At 38.1% G+C, this 23111-nt stretch overlaps 1 protein-coding gene across 1 annotated transcript; it reads left to right on the top strand.

The window, feature by feature from the left end:
* The first annotated feature begins 7 nt into the window (after positions 1-7).
* Positions 8-13251, top strand: LOC145768180 (peroxisomal bifunctional enzyme-like). The gene is made up of 15 exons (XM_082579656.1): positions 8-178; positions 504-608; positions 882-982; positions 1535-1662; positions 2113-2276; positions 2502-2664; positions 3207-3380; positions 3701-3870; positions 4693-4854; positions 5353-5481; positions 5778-5879; positions 5967-6112; positions 7415-7607; positions 8011-8170; positions 12327-13251. The coding sequence occupies exons 1-15, from the start codon at positions 50-52 to the stop codon at positions 12497-12499; spliced, it is 2199 nt and encodes a 732-aa protein (XP_082435782.1). The 5' UTR covers positions 8-49; the 3' UTR covers positions 12500-13251.
* Positions 13252-23111: the final 9860 nt, after the last annotated feature.

Raw genomic sequence — 23111 nt, 5'->3', positions numbered from 1 at the left:
TTAGTTTTGTGTGCACTGTAATCGCGCAGCTGGTGATTAAAAAGTCACGATGGCAGAATATAGTGTCGAAGGCGATGTGGCTCTGATATTACTGAAGAATCCTCCTCTTAATGCGTTGAGTACGGCCATGAGAAAAGGGGTTGTCAATGGCATAAAGGCTGCTGAAAGCAACCCCACAGTAAGTGTTGTAAACTGCACTAAATATATTTATCAGGCCTACCATTAATTGAAAAACTTGCATGTAGCTAGCCTACTATGTTTTTACTCCAATGCTACTGAAACGGCTGTTTCAGTTTTCTATATGTCATGAAGTTTGTTCTATTTAAGACAACATACGAAATAAAAAGTCATGAAATAAAACGTCGAAAACTTTTTCCCTTATAGTTTCGTCTGCAAAAATTGAACTAATCAAAAATGACTACCTTGAACGTTATCAAATGTGTTTTCAATGCTGTTTAACATACATTACTTCGTGATATTACTTGATGCCTATAACCTTGAAGGTTGCCACTGTGATAATATCTGGATCTGGAAAGAGCTTCTGCGCTGGAGCTGACATAACTGAATTTCAAACACGACAGGCTGGCGTGAAGCCAACAAACTTGGATGTAAGTCAAAACAAGGGCGAATGCGGGAAAGAAGTGTCAGCTAGCTGTTTATTAATTAATATGTTTGCAAATCATCATTAGCTACCACGCTTGTTATTTTTTTAGTTGAAATCAAACAACTCGATTTTTTCCAAGATTAAATTTTTTGTTCAGTTTTTTTCTTATGGGTGGATAGTGGATATGCAACATTTTGTATAAACAAATTGTATGACAAAAAGCACAACAATGTGCCGCTTATAAAAAGCCCTACATAGCAAGCATCACTACTTCCAGGTTGTGGAAATCATTGAGAACTGTACCAAGCCAGTGATTGCTGCAATTGATGGTTATGCACTTGGCGGAGGATTAGAAATGGCTATGGGCTGTCATTACAGGTAATTTGAGCTTAACTGTTTCTTGTATGCTTGGGAAATGTCTTTACCCATTTGTTAACAAACTTGTGAGATGGTATAAGCTATGTTCTGAAACTAGACAAGCATTTGTTAAAAGAAGATTCTAGGCTATCTGTATCTTGTATAGTTGTAAAAGATTTCAACGACAAACGTAAGCTCACTCTCTAAACTGACAATTTATGAAATTATCCCATTCATTTGATGTCGCTGAATTGAGGGTACTCTTTTACCGCGTTGTTCAGCACCATCGTATTTTTAATCTTGAACCAATATCACCATATCCTCTTCCACGTTTATCCAGCCATAAGGCCCCAAATTAGCAGCAAAAATGTCAGTGTCTTGTAATTGCATTTAGCGATGATACCGTAATTGATTTTGATTATCCTCTTTTGATGGCTATAGGTTTTGACATTATTTTATCAGGTAATATTATTTGTAGGCCTATTGTAATATAATCGTGAAAAGTGAATAGAGTTTCTAGAAGGGAATTCATATTTTGCAAAACGCACTATTTTTGATGTTTGTGTGACGCAGAATTGCCACAATAACATCCACGGTAGGTCTCCCTGAAGTTAAACTTGGGATTCTTCCAGGAGCCGGAGGAACACAGCGTCTCCCTAGGCTGATAGGGTTAGACAAAGCCATGGAGTGGATTGTCTCCGGTAAGCTATCATGAAGTTCCTCAAAACTTTTTTGTTTTGCGTAAGTGCATGTTTGCAAGTGCAAGCAAGCAAGAAAGTGCATGTTTCAAGTTTTTAGCAACTTGTTTTTCTGATCTCAATCTAAACAAGTGTTGCTAGTCGGACCCTGATGCAAATGACTGCAGATGTATATTAACGTTGAAAATGTCATTCTTTAAACTGATTCATCTTAGCTTTAGCCTACTGCCTACTTGGTGTTCGAAGTTTGAACCACCGATTCAGGTATGTACGCCAAGGTTAAGCCACATCATGGATTAAAAACACAAAAAATTGTGCTATATCATACTTGCATTTACTATGAAAGCGAATAAGTTTTATAACTATGGCACTGAAATTATTAAAACTGCTGCTTCAACGCTGACTTGTTGCGATTTTGCACGGAAAGTATGTTTATAATCGATGTGTTTGCAGGTGGTCATCACTCAACCCCTATCGCAACTGGCCTCGGTCTTCTGGACCGCATGTACCCGTCCGGTAGCGACATAGTGAAGTGCGCACGACAATATTCACGTAGCATTGGAAGCAATTTGCAAGGTCGTATTGTTTCTAAACTCCCTGTCAGAGACGGGGCAAAGGTAGGCTGGACAAAATACAGTAGTACTAATACGCAAAGAAATTTCTTATAGCAGAACAACATCATTTAAATATTTTTCTTTGGCCGGAGGGAGGTATTAAAACGCATGAACTGTGTTTTCCAAACTGTTTTTCTTAATGAGATGAACGCTACAGGCTTAAGTTTTTTGATTTTACTTTTTTCGGACAAAATTAACGATTTATTTTCAAGTTTAATTTTTTTCCAGGCAGATGAAATCTTCAACAAGCACAAGCAAACGTTAGCTGTCAAGTCCCGCGGTGCGCTCGCTCCTGCTGTGGCATTGCAAGTCACGAAATATGCAGCGGAAATGCCATACAAAGACGGCATTGAGCGAGAACAGACGAGTGTAGCCTTTCTTTTTTCTACAAGTAACATCAACTAGAACACATATGCATTTTATTAATAATGTGTTGACTGCTTCCTTAAATTGTGTTTGAAAAAATATTTAGACAAATATACTGTAGTACCCAAGTAGCCTACATGTTAATCTGCAATCGATTTCAGTCTTCAGTTCTAAAAGCTTGTGCACGGTGTGTAGGCCATCTACTTTCGTAGGCCACACTCGACGAGACATTACCCCAGCTAGCAAAACTTGGATTTTTTACGTCTGGCGACGTTGAAACGATGTGGAAGCGGAAACTTGTGGTGGCTGAAATAAGGCGATAAGGATAATATCTTGAATAATGAGAGAAATTAATAGTAACTCAACATTGTTGTGTCACCCTGGTAACTTCTGCTCTGGGTTATTAAATGGTTAGACCCTCCTTACATTGACACAAATAACCTTCCAGTGACAAAGAATAGGTTACTTAGTGTCTTTTCCAGGTTTTTGATATTTTATTGTTGAAATTCCGTATAAAAAAATATTCAATAATGTTCTACTTTTATTCCAATATCTTACTTTCTTCAGGTCAATCAAGAGCAATGATTTACGCGTTTTTTGCGGAAAGAATGGCTCAGAAATGGCATCTTCAAGACGCAAGAGTAGACAGCTCTAATGCGATTCCGGTTAATGTGAAGAAAATAGCTGTGATTGGTTTAGGAACCATGGGGAGAGGAATCGTCATATCTTTGCTTAGAGCAGGTCACTGTGCAATTGACAATTGTGTAGTCGTATGTGTTACATGAATTAATTAGTTTTGGAGTAGTTGATTGTGAAGTGAGAAGCCTTTTTAATAACCTGTCCATTTCCATTAACTTCATTAAACGTTCATTGTTTAACCCTAACCAGCCTCTCAGCTGGCAAAATTCGTTCCTTTTGCATTGCAGCCGTTGGATCAATGTAAAGAGCGGATTTTGCAACTGTCAGTAATGTGTTTCAACGTGGTTTGTTTTGCTGTTGTGCTTCATCAAGTTGTCAATTTTTGGAAAATTTTGTTGCAAAGCATACTTTCTTTTATTCAGGTATTCCCCAAGTTTACGCCTTGGAAGTGAATACGAAAGCTTTGTCTGCTGCGGTGTCTTTCATAAAATTAACGATTCAGAAGGATCTCAAAAAAGGAGTGATTGATAATGCTCAGAGGAACCGCATGGTTGCGTCGTTAATACCTGTTGTAGATTACGCAAGTTTGCAAGTAAGCTGTGCAACTGCTCGTTATAAAAGGTAACCACTTTAACATGACAAAATTCTGCCACAGCCGTTGAAACCTCGAACCAATCAACCAATCATAAGCTACGTTTTCCGTGACGTGAAAAAGGGCGAAAAGGAGATGATACAAAGCAAATCAACTGAAGGATTGTCAGCTGGTTGGCTTAGGGCTAGAAAGTAGTCATTTCCATGGCATGGGTTCGATTACCACCTCTACCATTAGGCTACTCTCTTTTCTTTTGTAACTGCCAAATAAGCTCAAAACAAGGATTTACTCTCTGGCTGAGTGCTAGAAGGGTCACAATTGGACGGTAGCCTCTTATAACATGTTCTGATTGGTTGGCGGTGTCATTGGGGTCTGGCAGAATTTCTTCATGTTAAAATGGCTTCCTTTATAGAATCCCTGTTACCAGCTAAAATTAAACGCCTGTCAACAAAGATTTTTTTTAACACAACATCATGGCACAGTTTCTACTACAAAAATTTTTCAACGCTGTGAATTCATTGCTACAATCTGCTGCCAAGAAACATATTTATACTTGCATGTTATATGGTAATGAAAATGTTCTGTGTTTCCTGAAATTGATGCTAATATTTCAATGTTTCATTGCTACTACATTGGTTTGCCTTGATAATTATTTATACAGTCTTCATTTCGTGATCTTTCCACAGATTTCATGTTTTTACCGAACCTTAACAATAGGCTATATTCCTTTGTGCTATTGCTTTTTAAGAACAATTAGTCTATGTCTGCTTAATGAAAATTCATCTACTACCACTAAGCCACAGTTTCTATTTTGCATTTCAGGACGTTGACCTTGTTATCGAAGCAGTGTTTGAGGCTATGGACTTGAAGAAAGACATCTTCAAGAAGTTGGATGTGGTTTGTAAGCCTTCCGCTATTTTGGCTTCAAACACCAGCGCACTGGACATCGATGAAATGGCTTCGGTGACAAACAGACCTAGTCAGGTAGTGCATGAAAATCTTTTTTTTTTCAAGATCTTCGGTCTGATTTAATGACATCATTCTCATTATCGCGGTTTTAAAAAGGATTATTTGTATTCAAAAAGAAAATAGGAGTATTTAAAAAGAAAAAGACGCACAACCATTAAAATGATATTGGTTTGATATCACGATAACATTTTGTTCCATGTAACTTCAAAGTTAAAGTGGAATTGGGAAGGCACGGAAGCCAGTCTTTGTAACAACTTTCAAGCGTGTCACTCAGTATCTTGTACAGACACAGCCATAATGCCACATGTTTTCAATAGGCGTTAAACCGATTTTCTTTCGAGCTTCGAGCACGCAGTGAACAATACTCGGCCACGCAATTGATGCGAAATGACCAAAATGTCTGAAAATTTTATTATTTTTGTTCGCTTAAATGTCAATCAATAACATTTCTCATCCAATAGCTACCGATGGGCGTTCTGCAGTTCTACATTTATATTCAGTAAATTTCTTCAGGTAGTTGGAATGCATTTCTTTGCTCCAGCTCACGTTATGAAGTTGCTGGAGAACATTCGCGGGGAAAAATCTTCTCTTCGGACCATAGCAACTGCAATGGAGTTGGGAAAGAAAATGAAAAAAATTACGGTGCAGTGCTTTTGCCATATATGTTTTTGTGATAGTAATATGTACAGTGTACACAGTATTATGGTTTCGGTATCCTGGAAAGATCCGCATAGCTCAATAAGGGAAATATTTGTCTACTTCTGTAGAAAAACAAAAAAAATATTTTTTTCACGTTTGTATTGATAGAGCCTCTGAATAGTAGTTTGAAGTTAAGCCAGAGTACGTGTCTTGTCTATCACTGTCTACGGTCTATTCTTGCTACACTAGTCTGACGAAAATGTTTTCTGGTTAAAATAAACTTGAATATTTATACGCAGGTGCTTGTAGGCAATTGCCGCGGATTTGTTGGTAACCGAATGTTTCATAACTACGTTTCTGAGAGTGACTTTCTGTTGGAAGAAGGATCTTACCCGGAACAGGTGAGCTTGTCATTTCATAGCTTTGTTTATTGGCCGAGTGGTAAGAGGGCTTGTAGGAAATTTTAGTGCATCTTTTTACATGACTAGGTTGACAAAGTCTTGAGAGACTTCGGCTTTGCAATGGGCAGGTTTCAAGTCGGAGATCTTTCTGGTAACGATATTGGCTACAAAAATCGAATTGGGCTTGGAATAACCAACAAGCAACAGCCAGTAGGAACCTCGGAAAGAGAGCGGTATGTTAATTGTTGCTAGACTTGGCTAACCAGGGGCGTAGCCAGCACAAAATATCAGGGGGTCAAATGATTATTTTTGCACATGTGATTGAGCCCGGCAACGAGTCACCGTACGTGGAGCACCCACGGGGAAGTTCTGGAGGTCTCCCTAAAAAATTTTGAAAAAAAAACAAACTTAAAATTGCGCATTCTGAGGATGCTTTTAGCCTAAATCAGTAATAAAACTTTGTCAAATGATTTTATAACAGTATGTGAAGTTTTTATTTAAAATATTTCGGTGAGGGGGAGGCAATTTCCCCTATCCCCCCATGATTACGCTAACTGTGTATTTTTGACTACTGTTGTTAATTTAACATACAAGCGGTCTTAAACTTTTTTCTTTTCTCCTTATTTACATATGACATATGACATGCCAGTTGGTCGATGAGAGAGACCATAGACCAACTGGCAAGGGCAAATGGAGTAAGATGGTATGTACATGTGATAAGGAGGGAGGAAGGAAGTTTTCTTAGAAAGGCACTAGATCTAAAGGTGGATGGGAAGAGGAAACGCGGTCGTCCAAGAAGAACGTGGAAACAACAAGTGAAGGATGAATTTAAAAAAGTCGGACTGAAGGAGGAAGATGCAAGGGACAGGGTGAAATGGAGAAAAGGGATTAAAACAATTGCTGCGCGGAAACAATCGGCCACCCCCACTAGTGGGGAACAAACCGACGATGGATTATGATGATGATGATGATGACCTAACCATGTAGATTTAACTTCCATGGGGAGCCTATCGGCTAGAAACTAACACTATCTCGAATATTTTTCCTTCACGTCCATTTTTTTATCTGAGTTTAATAAGTTATTCTCAATTCTTTTTACAACTGTAACTTCTTGATTCTATTGTAGAACTATAACTTCTTGATAACATTTGGTATATTTTTTTTTCAATGAACCAGTTGGTTTATTTTCGGCACAATTTCTAGCTTATAAGTTTGATTATATGCAATGGCAACGCCGTGGTTGTGGTAAACATAGCCTACAACAGAGCTTACACGCAGCCTTGAATTCATTATATCTCTCTTCCATTTTACTTCAAAGAAGCCTGGTCTTCATACCGAAACATCATGGTCGACCAGTTGTCTGCAGTGAATCCTCCATTTCTCTGTATCATTGGCATCTTAAATTTTTGATTTTTTTTGTCAGCTCACCTTTGGATACATTGTATTAAACAAATATAACTGATGTACTTTCATTCCTGTAGTTGCAAATAAACACAGTTGCAATAAGCAAACCAACTCCAACACAATGTCTCTAGATACGGGATGCGCTACTGCACCTTATCCGATCTGTTGGTGGAATCGGGTCGGTTGGGTTACAAGTCAGATGGCAAAGGATGGTTTAAGTACGTCGGAAAGCAGAAGGAACGTACTGTGGATCCTGACGTGACAAAGATGATCGATGACTACCGGAAAAGAAATAGAGTTGCCGCTCGAAAAATTGAAAAGCAGGTGAAATGTGATTCATTGCACAATAGACTGACGAACAAGTTATGTGGTTAACAAAGAAGGTTTTGGTTGAATTTATGCCACTAGTCCAGTTATTTAGATGGCAATGTAAAGGTTGAGTTGTTGTTAAAGTATGGTTGGATGTAAACCGTCCCAGGCGTTGGCGCCATTGAATGGAACAGGTCAAACACAAGTTTAAAAGTTGTTTCTATCGGATCGTATTTCTGTGTGACCATGATCCAACATATTATCGCCTGCAAGAAGATCAATCTATCTTTGCAGAAAAATTGACGTTGTTTCGTAGCTTTGAGTGATGGTGAAAGTGGTTATATGTCTTTGGCGAAAATTGCATTAAACTTAATAAGAAACTAATTTGTAAGTAACTTTAACGCTATTCTGACAACAGGAAATTCTTGAGAGGATGCTGTACCCGGTCATCAATGAAGGCTTCAAGATACTGGACGAAGGAATTGCTGCCAATCCTTCAATCATAGACCTGGTTCTCATACATGGCTACGCATGGCCTCGCCACACTGGTGGGCCTATGTTTTATGCACACACCGTTGGTAAGCACAATACTTTTATACCAGTTTTATGTAATACTGTAGTGTCAAGCTGTAGGGAAATTACTATCTTGATATCTCAAGATGCATTTCTCCACATTCAGTAAGAAGAAAGGTTGATTTTTGCATAATTTTCAGTAGACAGCTAATGGTTGCGATTTCCATAGAGGTATCAATAACTGTACACAATGGCCAGTGAAAACTGTTGCTTTTGAAAAGATTCAGATTTTTTAGCTGTACGGTTGTCAGTGACCAAGCTAGATCGCAATGTGATATTTTGATTTGAAACTTATTCAATGCTCATAGGCCAGGGCTACTCAAGTACTCAACTGGCGGACCGCGGTCCGAATCCGGACCTTCTGGGTGTTGAAGGTGGACCTCGGGCTTCTGGAAGAATAACTTCATTGCCACATTTTAGGGCCTCTTAAAATAGATTTCCATTAGGGAAAAGCAATCTTTTGTGATTATCCAAGGAGCTGGGGGCTTCGCCCCCAGACCCCCCAACGCTTTGCCGTCTTCTCTGATGTGCGATCCACACAGCTACACTATAAAGAAGCACAATACATTTTTTCCTTTTTCATTTCTTTGTTTGTGTCAGACTAAAATCCAAGTCGTGTTACATACTACCTGAAAAGTGTTTCGGTGCTCGTACTGGTTGTTGAATGTTCGTGGTTGCATGTGAAATATTCACCGGACCGCAAAAATATTCAACTTGTCAAAATGGACTTTTGCTAAAATTAGTTGAGTAGCCCTGTCATAGGCTATTGCTTTCGGTGGGATGGCGCAGCGGATAAGACGCAGTTGGATTTCCAACAATACAAACCTGGTTTGACACCCGGCTAAAGCTGGTTGTTGACAAACACCGCTCACCTCTACCCAGGGTGTAATAAATTGGGTGGGCGTAGTTGCTGAAGGAAAAGCGACTGAGAGAGATGAACTGGCCACCCTCCTCTCCTTAGTGCCAAAGGCTTAGTGTAATGAAAAACTTATCTCCTCATTTCCTCAACCTCGGTTATCTGAGTATGGATAATGGATATTAGGGCGGGTCACGAAATCACTTTTTTTTGATATCCACCTGCCTCATACGGATTTTGATAGATAGACACCTAGAACTGTTGTATACAAAATTTCAGCTCATTTGAACAATGGTTTGGGATGAGGAAATCGCGTTTAATTTTTGCCGAAAATCGCAAAATTGGGTAAAAATGCGAAATTTTAGATTATGTTCAATCTATATTTTTCCAGTAAAATTCGTTTACTGTGGCCTTATACTTATTTTTTAGACAGGTATGGACTTACTGAAGTAAGTTAGAGCTGCAGAGATTTCATTCTAATATTTATTGTAGTAGTATTAAAAATTAAATTTTTGCCGAAAATCGCAAAATTGGGTAAAAATGCGAACTTTTGGATTGCCTTTAATCTATACTTTTAAAGTAAAGCATGACTTTAAATTATTATTTATGGAAGATATGGACTCACTGCAGATAGTTATAGCTGCAGGAGACTGCATTTTATTATTTATTGCGGCAGTATTAAAAATTGAATTTTTGCCGAAAATGTCAAAAACAGTAAACTTTGGAGTGTCAAGTGTTGGCTGTCATTGTTAGTGACATACAATCCTGTTTGATTCAGATGATGCATGGAGTTTTCGGGAGTCAATTGGGAAAGAATCATTTCCTCTCCTTCTAAATCCAAAAACGGTTTTGCTTGCTTCTGTAACAATCTTAATAGCCCTTTCAATTGACTGGGTGTGATTCGCAATTTTACCAAACAGTAATGGAACCTTTCTGATTTTTTCCAACTGAAATGATCCAAGCTCCGTTGTTAAAACTGGTTCCGTTGGATTTTCCCAGTTTATCATTTCGGTATAATCCTCCGCTTTAAAATTGAGTGTTGGTACATTGAACTGTCTCACACTGTCATCTCCAAATCTATTTTGACCACGTATCTTTCTTATAGTATCAACCGCTTTTCCTCGTATGCATTTCTTTGCATATAAAGTTTTACAATGTTTTGAGTTTTTTCTGGAAGCAGTTTAACTCTTTGCAGTGATTCAAATATATGGCACGGAGCATCTTTGCAGTGATTCAAATATATGGCACGGAGCATCTTTGTAGAGTGGCTGACATTTGATCCTAAACCACAATGGAGCATAATTTGTTACAACGAAGTTAACTAAGTGTAGAAGATTCCCACTAGATTTTTCATTCAAATTGTGTTGACTTATATACAAACGACAAACCCTGGATGCAAGTGTAAGCCAGCGAGCATGATTTAGTGGCCCAATTTTTGATTTAATATGTGTTAAAACATGTCCCGCTGTAATGGTGTGTGTGATCTCGCATAAATATTTTTGGTTGCATGATAAATCTTTAACAACATCGCCAGGTAATTCTAGAAGTGGAAGCCCAGCATCATCAGTTATTGGGGTGAAGTTATTATTGATGGACTAATCTTCAACATTTTTACAAAGACAACCAATAGGTCCTTTGAATGATTCATTTCCAGTGGTTGGCCCGTCCAAATCAATTAACAAGTTTCGAAATGGCAGTTCGTTTGTGTGTAACTCACAAATCAACCATACTAATCTGTGACCTAATTCTTTTTCAACAAGAGCAATTACTCCACCGAATCTTCCTGTGTTCAGTGTTCACATTAGTTGAATCACAACCAATAAAATGCATACATCGTGTCATATTCTTATTTTTGATCACATCATATATGCAATTAGCTACATCTTGACTGCGTCCACTGTCTGGAGTCACATGTGTTAGAAACTCTCCACCAGGCTGTTTTACGATCGTATAATGTTCTCTTCTTACGAGATGGTGTCCACCAGTTTCATGCCTTTTCTCCATTGTTAGATCTTTTCTCCCATCAAAAAAAAATAAGCCCTGATGTAAAACATATTACAATGGACTTACAGCTGATTGAACATTTTTGTTTCTTATTGCTTCTTTATCTCTTCTAATTTTGTTGTGATCAATTATTAATCGTGTGTCATCTTTCGTGACCACGCCCAAATCAACAAGGAGCGTAGTACAGATGGCTGCTGTGGCGCGATTCGAAATGCCAAATCTCTCCGATTCGATCACGGTAGTCCTTAAAATGTTTTGATGCCGGTCCGTTACAAATCTCTTTTTTTCTTCACTCTGTGATGTTGTTGGAAAATCTGCTTCATATTCTGATTCTGAATTCACAACTGATGCCAAACTTGATGAGTCAGAAAAACTATCAATAACCTCGTTATTATATGTCTGGTTGATTGACGTGATCCTTCCACAGCTTTAGAATATTTTTTTTTTGTAGATGTGATGTTTCAGCACGGTGAATATTCTGTATCTGATAGCTGCTAGGTCTATCAGAATTTCTTAGTCTATATTTCATGTGGAATTACTTAATAATTAGATATTAATAAATCTGAAAAATGCAAAATCAAGATTAGTGAATAGTGATGGTCTACGATCATTAAAGCAGTAGATTTTCGACAAAAATTCAATGTCAATACTACTGCAATAAATAATAAAATGTAATCTCTGCAGCTACAACTATCTTCAGTAATCCTATAACTGTCGTATAAAATAAGTATAAGACCACAGCAAACGCATTTCGCTTGAAAAATATAGATTGAACATAATTCAAAATTTTGCGTTTTTTGCAATTTTCGGAAAAATTCAATGTTTAATACTACTACAATAAACTATAAAATGCAATCTCTGCAGCTCTAACTTACTTCAGCAAGTCCATAACTGTCTAAAAAATAAGTATAAGGCCACAGCAAATAAATTTCACTTGAAAAATATAGATTGAACATAATCTAAAATTTCGCATTTTTACCCAATTTTGCGATTTTCGGCAAAAATTAAACGCGATTTCCTCATCCCAAACCATTGTTCAAATGAGCTGAAATTTTGTATACAACAGTTTTAGGTGTCTATCTATCAAAATCCGTATGAGGCAGGTGGATATCAAAAAAAAGTGATTTCGTGACCCGCCCTAATGGATATGCTTAGCTACGTTGCATTAGCCTACAACTAACCGCAACGCAAGGTGCTAATTAACATTTCCTGAAATGACATCTGCTTTTGTAAAATCTGTGCATGATAGCATACACCAATAAAAAATAAAGCGCATAAAAGTTTCAAAATCGATTTTTTAGGTCTTCCTCGAATTTTAAATGTTATTGAGCGTCACTGGAAGGCAGCAGGGTCAACCGAGCCCCACTGGGAGCCAAGTCAAATGTTGGTGAAGTTGGTCAGAGAGCATGGAAATCCCCCTATCGCGGATTGGATGCGTCTTGGAAAATCTTCTTCACTGCAAAGTCCTTTATAATTTTGAAGATTGTTTCTACACCATGACTTGTTCTGCATTTGTTGCAATATTTTAAATTGTTAATTCCTTTCGTGTTACATCGACCTTATGCAAAATTTAAACTGCGTCAAATTGCAGTCAAATTTGTTATTTTAACTACATTGTGTAATTATTTCGATTGTTGTAGGCTGGTATGTGATTACCATAGGCTAGCATTGTTAGGTTGTGCATAAACTACGTCGTTTAGTGAAATTGAAACCCCAAATTTTTGTCTTCAGACTGTAGGCTTGCGCCAAATTTTCCTAAACATAAGTTTGACTACCATTTGGTTATTTGAAATTTACACTTCAGTGATAGGCTTATAGCCTAAGTATTGTCGCCTACAATGAATTTGTCGAGATGACTTTGAATTCGCGCTTAAAGATGTTTTCGTCACCTTCCTGCTTTTAAAAAAGGCTTGTAAATTGAACTTTCTGGTGGAATGCATGTGTGCTTTGACATAGAAAGTGAACTGCCAAAGTTTCTTTTGTTATTGAGTTTCGCGTTTGCTTGGACTCTAAGCTGATCTTTCATATTATGCAAGCTATGAGCATCAAACTAGGCCTGCCTTTGATGCTACTAACAATTCAAATTGTTATAGCCAGTGGCGGCTCGTCATAAGGGACTGCGGACTGCAGCCCCCCTAACATTTTTGTGCATATGTGAATTATATTACATATAGATAGTTTTGCCATGTTTTTTTTAATTTATTTCGCTTGAAGAATTAAAAAACTTTTAATATTAATTTTTTTTTGTAAAAAAAAAAAATTTGTATTACAAAAATTAATTGGCAACTCTGGGTCTGCAAATTTTGCAGGTCCGGTGTTGCTTGTTCTTTTTTTATGACGTAGGTTTTTCAGAAAAAAGTTTTCTAGCACCACTGAACAAGCGCTGCAGTGACTGCAAATAGAACAGACCCTGCTCAGGGATTCCAAATTTGGTTCTCATAAATCTTTTGGGTAAGTGTGTGGAAGCTATCGGTGATTAGGTGAAGGGATCGTAGGTTACTTTACTTGATCTCTGTGTTTTGAGAAGTCACTGAGACAGACAGACAGACTAGTTTTGATGTGAAGAAAAGCCAATTACTGTAATTATTGGTGCTCTTTCACAATTCGCCCTCTGGATGAAGACGTCATGAAACGTCACACAGGTTGGAATGGACTATTATAAAGGTGGAAGTACGGGGTGGAAATGCACTGAAAAACGCCTGAAGGAAATTGTCTCCCATTTATTCATTTGTTGTTCAATTTCAACAAATTTGCTATCGTTGGAAAGCACAAGCATAGATCTAACCAACTAAGTTAATACCAAGTACCATAATAGTACTAGCTCCATCTGGTGGCCTCCTAAACTTGACCAAATTCAAGCCATTATCAAAAGTTTACTTTAAATGATAAAAACATTAAACGACAGCCAATTAAAAGAACATGTTACTGTGTTACTAACCCTAACTCAGTGCATTTATAACTCAGTCCGGTACAGGTTTATAATTATTTATAGGCTACTAATGTGAGGTACAAGTAGCACCTTGAACCCTGGGCAGTCGCCATGGATTGTTACACCATGGGTCTCGGGGAACACTGGTCTTGATCACACACCAAACTAACAAGTGGGTCCACGTCCCACCTCATGGGCAACAACCTCGACTGGTTGGCTAAAACTTGTTAGAAATCCTGCTGCCTTGCAGAAAATACTTTTTAAGTAAAGGCTAGGCCCACCGCCAATAACTGTGGTTAGCGTCAGGAAGGGCATCCGGCTGGAAAATCTATGCTCCAAAATATTATTTAAATGCAGCAAAAGCTAAAAATGGCCCCTAGTCCCCAGCAGCCCTTAGATGGGCAAGGGGTGGGAAGAATCTCTGGGTTCCCAGAAAACAAAAAACATTGAAAAAAGATTATGGTGTTAGAATCGGATGCTGGAATGTGGGAAGTTTGTGTGGTAAAGGAACTGAAATATGTGAAGAACTAAAAAAAAGGAGGGTGGATATCAGTGACGTATATTCAGGGTGTTCAAGGTGTGCACTGCACACCCCAAGAAATCCAGAAAAAAAGAAAATTTCCATCGGTTGTCGATGTTCTTTACTTTCATGATATTCTAACATCTTGCTGCATGCTGATTGCTTTCTTTTCAATTGCAAAACTCGTCCCCTTCTAATTTTAATATTCCAACGTTTGAGGTCATTGCCTTTAATTTTTTTCGGTCATTACCTTTAAGCTGGGTGTGCATTGACAGCTTGGCGAGTGCTATTTAAAATAAACAATTAAGAAAAATGACGTCACAAGGCAGCGAAAACAGCAATGGTTTTGTCTGAACACCTTTGCGCGTCATTGGGGGAATCCCAGGCAATAGCAAGTTTTAGCTTGTTGGATTAGAGTTTGAAGTGATCAGCGTTGGAAACAACTTTTGCTAGAACTGAAGCAAAAGCAAGCTTTATTGCACAAACAAGAAGAATCGAATTATGCTATAGATGAATTTTCCTTCTGTAGTCGAAGTGTTAAACATTTTCGTTTTTACTAATAAGTAATACGGCGGATAAAAGTACAGCCGACCAACATAGCAATCGACTTTCTTTTCTTGTTTATTATCGAGTTGCTTTGCTATTGTTTTAACCAGTGGCGTAGCCAAGGGGGGGTTTTGGGGGTTACAACCCCCCCCTTCGGCACGCGTGTGACGTCACGATATTGAGAATGATGCTTTCAGTCTAAAAAAAAATTGCCCAATTTTAAACAAAACTGCATTAAAAGAGCGAGTTTTGCCAATACCAAACATTCAAACATCTCAGCCAGGAATTAGCAACAAGAAAACATAGAGAGTTAGCTTTATTTCCGAAAAATGCCGAAGAAAACATGATCTTATCCTTTTGCTATGCCACCGGACAGCACCATTTTGCAGGAATATTCATACCCACATTTTTGTTGAAAATGCTCCCAGAATGCACCAAATTCAAAGTAATTTTTCAAAATTTTCTGGGGGAGGTCCCCCAGACCCCCCGCCGCTGGGTCGTCAAAACCCCCCCTTTCAAAATTCCTGGCTACGCTACTGGTTTTAACTTTCCCCTGTTTGTTTTTAATTCGCTTGTAGGCTACATTTCTCAAGGTGTTGCGACCGTTCCTAATCCTTGCATGAAGTAAATCATTTCCATCTCGAGCACGCTTGAACTTTCGCGTTTTTTCAGACTCCTGCTGTGTTATGGCAAGTAATATTGTTCGTTTTGATGGTCGGAAATAAAAAGTGAACTGAAGTATGTGACTTTAGAAATGCAACTTAATGTTTGATATTATTAAATCTTTCATTCAATGCGCTGTCAAATAAATATCTATTTTGTATTCTTCTCCATTCCGACAACATTATTTTTGTCAGTTCTGTTCATGTTCAGAATTTGTGCTGAAAATGCTCTCTGAACGCACCAAATTCAATGTTAATTTTAAAAATTTTCTGGGGGAGGCCCCCCAGACCCCCCGCTGTTGCTTTGCCGTCACTGAACACCCTGTCAAAGTGGTCACGGTACGCCACTGGTGGATATATGTTGCCTAGAGGAAGTAAGATGGAGGGGACAGTCAGCGCGGTTTTTAGGTGCCAATGGGAGGAGATATAAGTTATGGTGGTCAGGAAATAACACAGGAATCGGTGGTGTTGGTTTCTTGGTAAAAGAGGAATTATGTGAGAAAGTAATAGAAGTTAGAAGAAGGAGTGACAGAGTGATGACAATGGTACTTGCTTTTGAAGAGGAGGTAGTGAGGCTAATCTGTGCATATGCACCTCAAAGTGGTAGGGATTACTTAGAAAAGGAAAGTTTTTATGATGTTTTGGCAGAGGAATGGGATTTACGGAGTTCAAAAGAGTTGGTGTTTGGATTAGGAGATTTTAATGGACATGTTGGAAAACAAGCAAATGGGTTCGAGAGCATTCGGGGAGAGAAACATGGAAGGAAGAATGCTACTTGAATTTTGTGATGAAAGGAAACTTTGTATTGCCAACACATGGTTTAAAAAGAAAGAGAAAAGGAAGGTGACTTACAACTCAGGAGGACATGAGTCGGAAATTGATTTTATTGTGGTTGGGCAGGAACAGAGAAAGTACTTGAAGAATGTGAAAGTAATTCCGTGGGAGTTGCAGCATAGACTAGCAGTAGGAGACTTAAATATGAAAAAAGTGAAGAAAATTGTGAAGAAAGAACGAGTTTTTGTGAGAAATGTGTGGAAACTGGAGAAAAAGAAACGAGAATTAAGTTTGTGAAAAGAGCAAAAGAGCTGATAAACATGAGTGCGCAGGACTTGTGGGCTTCATTTCAGAAAGGTGTCCTAGCAGCATGTGATAAAGTATGTGGGAAAAAGAAAGTGAGGAGGGATCGTGGAGACACATGGTGGTGGGATGAAGAGGTGAAGCATGCGATTTCACAGAAAAGAGATGCATACAAGCAGTGGCGCAAAAATGGGTCAGAAGAGAATAAAAAAAAGTATAAGAGTATGAAAAAGAAGGCAAAGAGGGTTGTTGCAAGAGCTATGAAGAATGGTGCTGAGGAGGAACTTAATAAAATGGGGGAAAGCCAAAACAAAGTATTCAGACTCATAAAGCAAATGAAAAAGGATGGAAAAGATATTGTAGGGGGAAGATGTATAAGGAGTGGAGATGGGAAGTTGCATTTCAGCCCGGAAAGCAGAGGAGAAGTGTGGAAGGAACATATGGAAAATGTTATGAATAAGGAGAATGTATGGGATCATATGACAGAGGTTGATCTGGTGGAGGGTCCAGTGGGAAAGGTTACTCGTGATGAAGTGGTGGAGGCAATGGGGCAAATGAAACTGCATAAAGCAGCCGGTCCATCAGAAGTGAGCGTAGAGATGATAAAAGCAAGTGGAGAGTTGGGAATTGAAGTAATGCTACAACTTAGCCAAAGGGTATTAGATGGAGAGGGAATGCCGGAGGAGTGGAAGCATAGTACTGTTGTTCCACTGTTCAAGAGAAAAGGGGATGTGAGAAGTTGCAGTGCATATTAGGGCGTGTCAATTATAGCAATAAATTTTTTATTGTATTTTTTTTTAGATGCTGGGGTCTAAAAACTTGTGTATGCTTGTAGTAAGATAGAATATGCAATTTTTTCAATAAATTTTAGTTGTTTAGCTTGGTAAATTAACAAAAAATTAAAATATTCTCAAAAAAACAATTTTTTTCAATTTATTTTAAGTTGATTCTTTCCCAGTTTAAAGTATTCTTCGTCACTTTATTCTGTATTATATTTTTTGACATAAGCAACAATTATTTGTTCAATTTTTGTTTTTTCAAGTAAGAAAAACAAGTTTGTTTAGAAGAAATCTTGAAAATTTAGTGAAAAAATGCCTAAACCACCTATATTTGCCAAAAATTGTCTATATTTTTCAAACTTTGCACATAACAGGTAACAAGTTACACTTTGCAAAATTGTCTGAAATGCTGTTCACAAATACAAAAATAGTTTTAAAAAGTTGCTGGCATTGTCATTTGAGCTAAATCCTGTTTCGATTCATTTTTACTCATAATTCGTCGACTCGCTTGTTGAACTCTAACAAAGCTATCTCTCTTTTCGTGGGTGTAAACTCGGCTTGCAGCTTCTGTCACCATCTTTACACATCTTTCTACAGCTTGGCCGTAGCAGGGCCATTCAGGGACTTTCATTGGCGTATCAACAAACTTTTTGATATTTTCCAATGGTAGCATAACAGTTAAAGGAGGCTCATAGACTTCTGTTGACCAATCGATCAATTCAATCAAAGAAGTTGCATTAATGTTAATTGTGGGAGTCTTTCTAGGACGAACAGAGTCATCACCTAAACTGGATACTCTGTCACCGCCTCTTATTGCTGTTATTTTTTCCAGACCTTTTTTCCTCTCTTCCATATCTTCTGAGCACAACATAGTTTGAATTATCATCTCGCTAAATGCATACCACGCTGATCGTTTGATTGTCGGCAAAACTGCTTGTATGACAGATTTGTTTTGCTGTCGAAGTAGACGAAGCTGAAACAAAATATGCCGTGGTCCTTCAATCCAATTGTGCTTGACTTTAATTTGAAACCAACAAGGGTAATAGACACCAACAATATATTCAACAATCAATTTCAAATTTTTGAGAGTTTTTCCTTTTAGATTGTGCTTCGAAACTCATATTCGACAAAATCTGTTTGCTGTGGTCAACCATCTACCATGATTGACAGGGCCAATGTGTAAGAGAGCCAAATCCGAGGGAAGATTTCCAGTTTTGATTGCCTGTGTCATCCTGTAACCATATGCTTGGTCAGTCGAAAGATTATCTACAACACTATCTTCAAGTTGAATAAGTGCTTCTCCAATAGATATCTTGGAAAAGGATTGATGTATTTCCAAGTCAGTTGCTTTCTCCAGCATTTTCCCAAGGTTTCCAGCTCATTTGTTATTAGATAAAGTTTTTCCATCCAAGCAGGTTATTAAATGCCGGAGTGGCAATTCGTTTGTGTGAAGTGCACAAACTAACCAGTTTAGTTTTCGACCAAGCTTAACTTCAACCCAGTGCATTGAACCCCCCTCCCAACCAGTATTGACATTTGTAGAGTCACCACCAACTGCTTGCAGGGTTTTGTCACTTCCAGTCTCCTTCAAAAAATTAACCAGATGATCAGCAATAACTTCGGCACGTTTTTTTGTAGAACTTTTTACTGGGGTAAAATGGCAGACATAGTTTCCACCAGGCTCAATGCATACCGTATAATGCTCTTTGATCATACTGGGAAATTGTCGATTCGAGTTGTCGGCATGCAACATAATCTTTGTTATATCTTGTCTACCATCATAAAAAATGCATTCAATTGAGCGAACCGCCGATGCGTCATGAGGTGTCCGGCTCATGAAATCGGATACTCTTTCTTGAGCCCTTTTGATTTTAGTATGATCCACAACAAAAGTGTGATCATTCCCAGTAATTAACCATTTCAATATCGTAGCTTGGATCTTTTTCAACGCATGCATCACTTTGAAAGTCTTCTGTGCTACTTTCATCACTGGAGATTGTGGTTTCAATCTTCATTTCTTGCTATCTGCTAAACTTAAATAGATTATTTTTATCCTCTTCTTGCCGTTTTAGTTTTTTTATTAGTCTGCTATGCTCCGGATAATCTGGTAAGCCAATTTGATATAGTCCCAAAGATCCATTTTTTTCTCTTTGACTTTTGATAAATACAAGTTCTTTGACAGGGATTTTCACATCTTTGTTACACTTGCAGTCAGGCGCGGATTTATGGGGGGGGCCCAGGGGGCCCGGGCCCCCCCCGAAATGTTGCGAGGAATTATTGTTGAAATTCTATGTATCCGCATCAAATCGTTTGATATGCGTCTACACAACTGATATTAGTCCCACGGCAGACTTAACTTATCTGGGAGGGGGGGGGGGGGGTAATTTTTTGTTATTATTATGGTTAAAATCATCCATCGATCAGACTCCTTTATTCCGTTATACAACTGTAAATGCATTTTAATAGCAACATTTGTTGGAGCTGACTCAGCTGAAACCAATGCTGAACCAAATGACGTCAGTTGAAACAATCTGAAACCTTGAATGGCTGTTTTATAGTTTTTAGCCTTCATTATAATTTCAATCAATTGCCGTCTATGCTTGCAAACATACAAACATCCAATTGGTCATGGACACTGCATACAGGGTTTTAAACCAGATTTCAAGTTTACTTTGCATGCTTAGCAATTTTTATTCAAGCAAAATGTATTTTTCAAACATTCACAATTGATGAAATGGCTGTTTCTTTTAATGTATATTTTATTTTATGGCATATCGTATATGTCGTAGTATAGTGGCGTAGCCAAGGGGAGGGGGGGGGTTACAACCCCCTCCCCCTTTGGCACGCGTGTGACATCACGATATTGAGAATAATGCTTTCAGTCTCTGTTTCTCTAAAATAAAGTTTTCCTAATTTTAAACGAAACTGCATTAAAAGAGCGAGTTTTGCCAATACCAAACATTTAAATATCTCAGCCAGGAATTAGCAACAAGAAAACATAGAGACTTAGGTTTATTACCGAAAAATCCGAAGAAAACATGATCTTATCACCATTTTACAGGAATATTTATACCCACATTTTTGTTGAAAATGCTCCCAGAATGCACCAAATTCAAAGCAATTTTTCAAAATTTTCTGGGGGCTGCCCCCCAGACCCCCGCCGCTGGGTGTCGCATTTGGCGAAGACGCCGACGGGCTTCGCCCGCCGGCCGTAAAAACCCCCCCTTTCAAAATTCCTGGCTACGCTACTGTCGTAGTATCATTGTTAATATCTGTTTTATCTTTTTCTTTCTGTTTAATTGATTTTCAAATTTTCTGGCCCCCCCCGAAAAAAACTCCTAGATCCGCGCCTGCTTGCAGTGTATGTGAATTTTTTTTTGCAAATACCATTGACAGTGCACCCATAATCAGAGCATAACACAATTCGGCATTTGCAAGTAAGAATGTCAAACAGCTTGTCCAATTTGTTAATGAATGCTTCTTTCTGATGTAGTTTTCCTCTCCCTAAAGATATTTTTTTGGGTTGCTCCCAATTTTCTTGAATCTTCCGTGTAATGTTTATCCTAGAGTTTACTACTGGGGGTATGAAACAACAGTTAGCAAGCTTCCATTTGTCAATCACTTTTGAGTAGATATCTTTAGCAAGGCTTGTTGATGGATAGTTTCTAACATCTTCACTACACTCTTCTCTCAGCAGAATGCCACATCTCAACACATCACGTAGAGTAAGCAATCCAGATGGCCGCAGCTCTCCCAGTTCCAATCAGATTGTTCATATGTGGAAATGTACTACTCCTGGTTTTTCGCTTTAAATCCATATCAATCACCGTTTGAAATTACAGTAAATCAAATCACACAAAAGATTTTGATATCATAATTATCTCTATAATATTGTTAATCTGTAACATGATAAAATATAGTTTGGCATGTAGTTAACAGCTCTAGGCTGCTGCTGAGCTGAGTCGGAGTCTGCCTCACTTTTTGACCTAGTCTTGTTTTGCAACGATCCCTGGTCCATATCTCAAAGCTAAACCCTCAATTGCTAAGGCACCAGGGATCAGTTAACAGTAGATGTTAATCAGAAAATATATTTCGCACTTGCTAGTGCATCTTCAGTTCTGGTCTGAAGATGCGCTAGCAAGTGCGAAATATATTTTCTGATTAACATCTACTGTTAACTGATAGTTTGGCATGCGTTGAAATAAAAATTGTCATTCAGCAATAGTATTTACTGTTACAAAAGTTAGTTGATCAACAACTACCGGTACTAAGTTTAATTGATTCTAAGTTTAGTTTACTTACAGTAATTGAATTAAATCGAATTAACCTACTTTAATTGCAGTCATCGCAGGCAAAAGTTGCTGGTTAATGAGAATTTTTTTGCTAGCATTTCTGCACTTTATGATATCATAGCACTTCATTTGATATCTCACACCTCATTAGCAAGCTTCAAAAAGAAGCAAACTATGACGTCACAGAACCTACAAGTTGTAAATGATAATTTCTAGAGGTCGGTAAAATTTGAAAAATTGTCAAATATTTGAATTTTTAGGGAACGATTTACCAAGCAAGACGTCATTTATTTTTGAAAAAAAATATATTTAGCGAAGTTTCTAGTCCAACTACAAGTTTTTAACACCCGTCATTTTGAATTAAAAATTTTTGAGTAAATTGACACGCCCTAGTGCATATAGAGGTGTAAAACTACTAGAGCATGGAATGAAAATTGTGGAGCGAATACTAGAAAAGAGGTTGAGAACATTGGTGAAATTAAATGATATGCAGTTTGGATTTATGCCAGGAAAAGGTACAGTGGATGCTCTGTTTATATTGAGAAGAATGCAGGAGGAATACCGAGAGAAGCAGCGAAAACTATATATGTGTTTCGTCGACTTAGAAAAGGCATTTGACAGAGTACCAAGGAAAGTGATGGAGTGGGCAATGAGGAAAAGAGGTATACCGGAGGTATTAGTGAGAGCTGTGATGTCTATGTATGAGGATGCAAAAACAAAAGTGAGAGTTGGATCAAATTATTCAAACGAGTTTTTTGTGAAGGTTGGTGCACACCAAGGATCAGTTTTGTCACCTCTGATAGTTGCTATTGTGGTTGACGTTGTAACTGAAGGAGGGCTTATTGAGTGAAATTTTGTATGCAGACGACCTGGTCTTGACAAGTAATAGTATGGAGGGACTGGAGAGAAAGTTTGAGAAATGGAAAGAAGCATTTGAAACCAAGGGTATGAAGGTAAATCTTGAAAAAACAAAAGTTATGGTGAGTGGAGCAGAAGGAACAGTTGTTGAGAACAAAGTAGATCCCTGTGGAATATGTGGCAAGAAAGTGGTGAGAAATTCAATGCAATGCAAGGAATGTGGAAAGTGGGTACATGCAAGATGTGCTAATGTCAAGAGAGCCGCAACAAGATTGGCGAAGTGTTTTGTTTGTGGGAAATGCAGTAAAGGAAGGAATGAAGTGGAAGGCCATGATGATGAGTTCTGCCATGGCATCAAAACAGTGACAGACTTCTGTTATCTGGGTGATCGGATAAATGGAAGTGGTGGATGTGAAGCAGCGG

This window comes from Aplidium turbinatum, chromosome 4 (genome assembly GCF_918807975.1).
Source record: "Aplidium turbinatum chromosome 4, kaAplTurb1.1, whole genome shotgun sequence".
Classification (NCBI taxonomy): Eukaryota; Metazoa; Chordata; class Ascidiacea; order Aplousobranchia; family Polyclinidae; genus Aplidium; species Aplidium turbinatum.
This window is presented reverse-complemented; position numbering and strand designations above follow the sequence as displayed.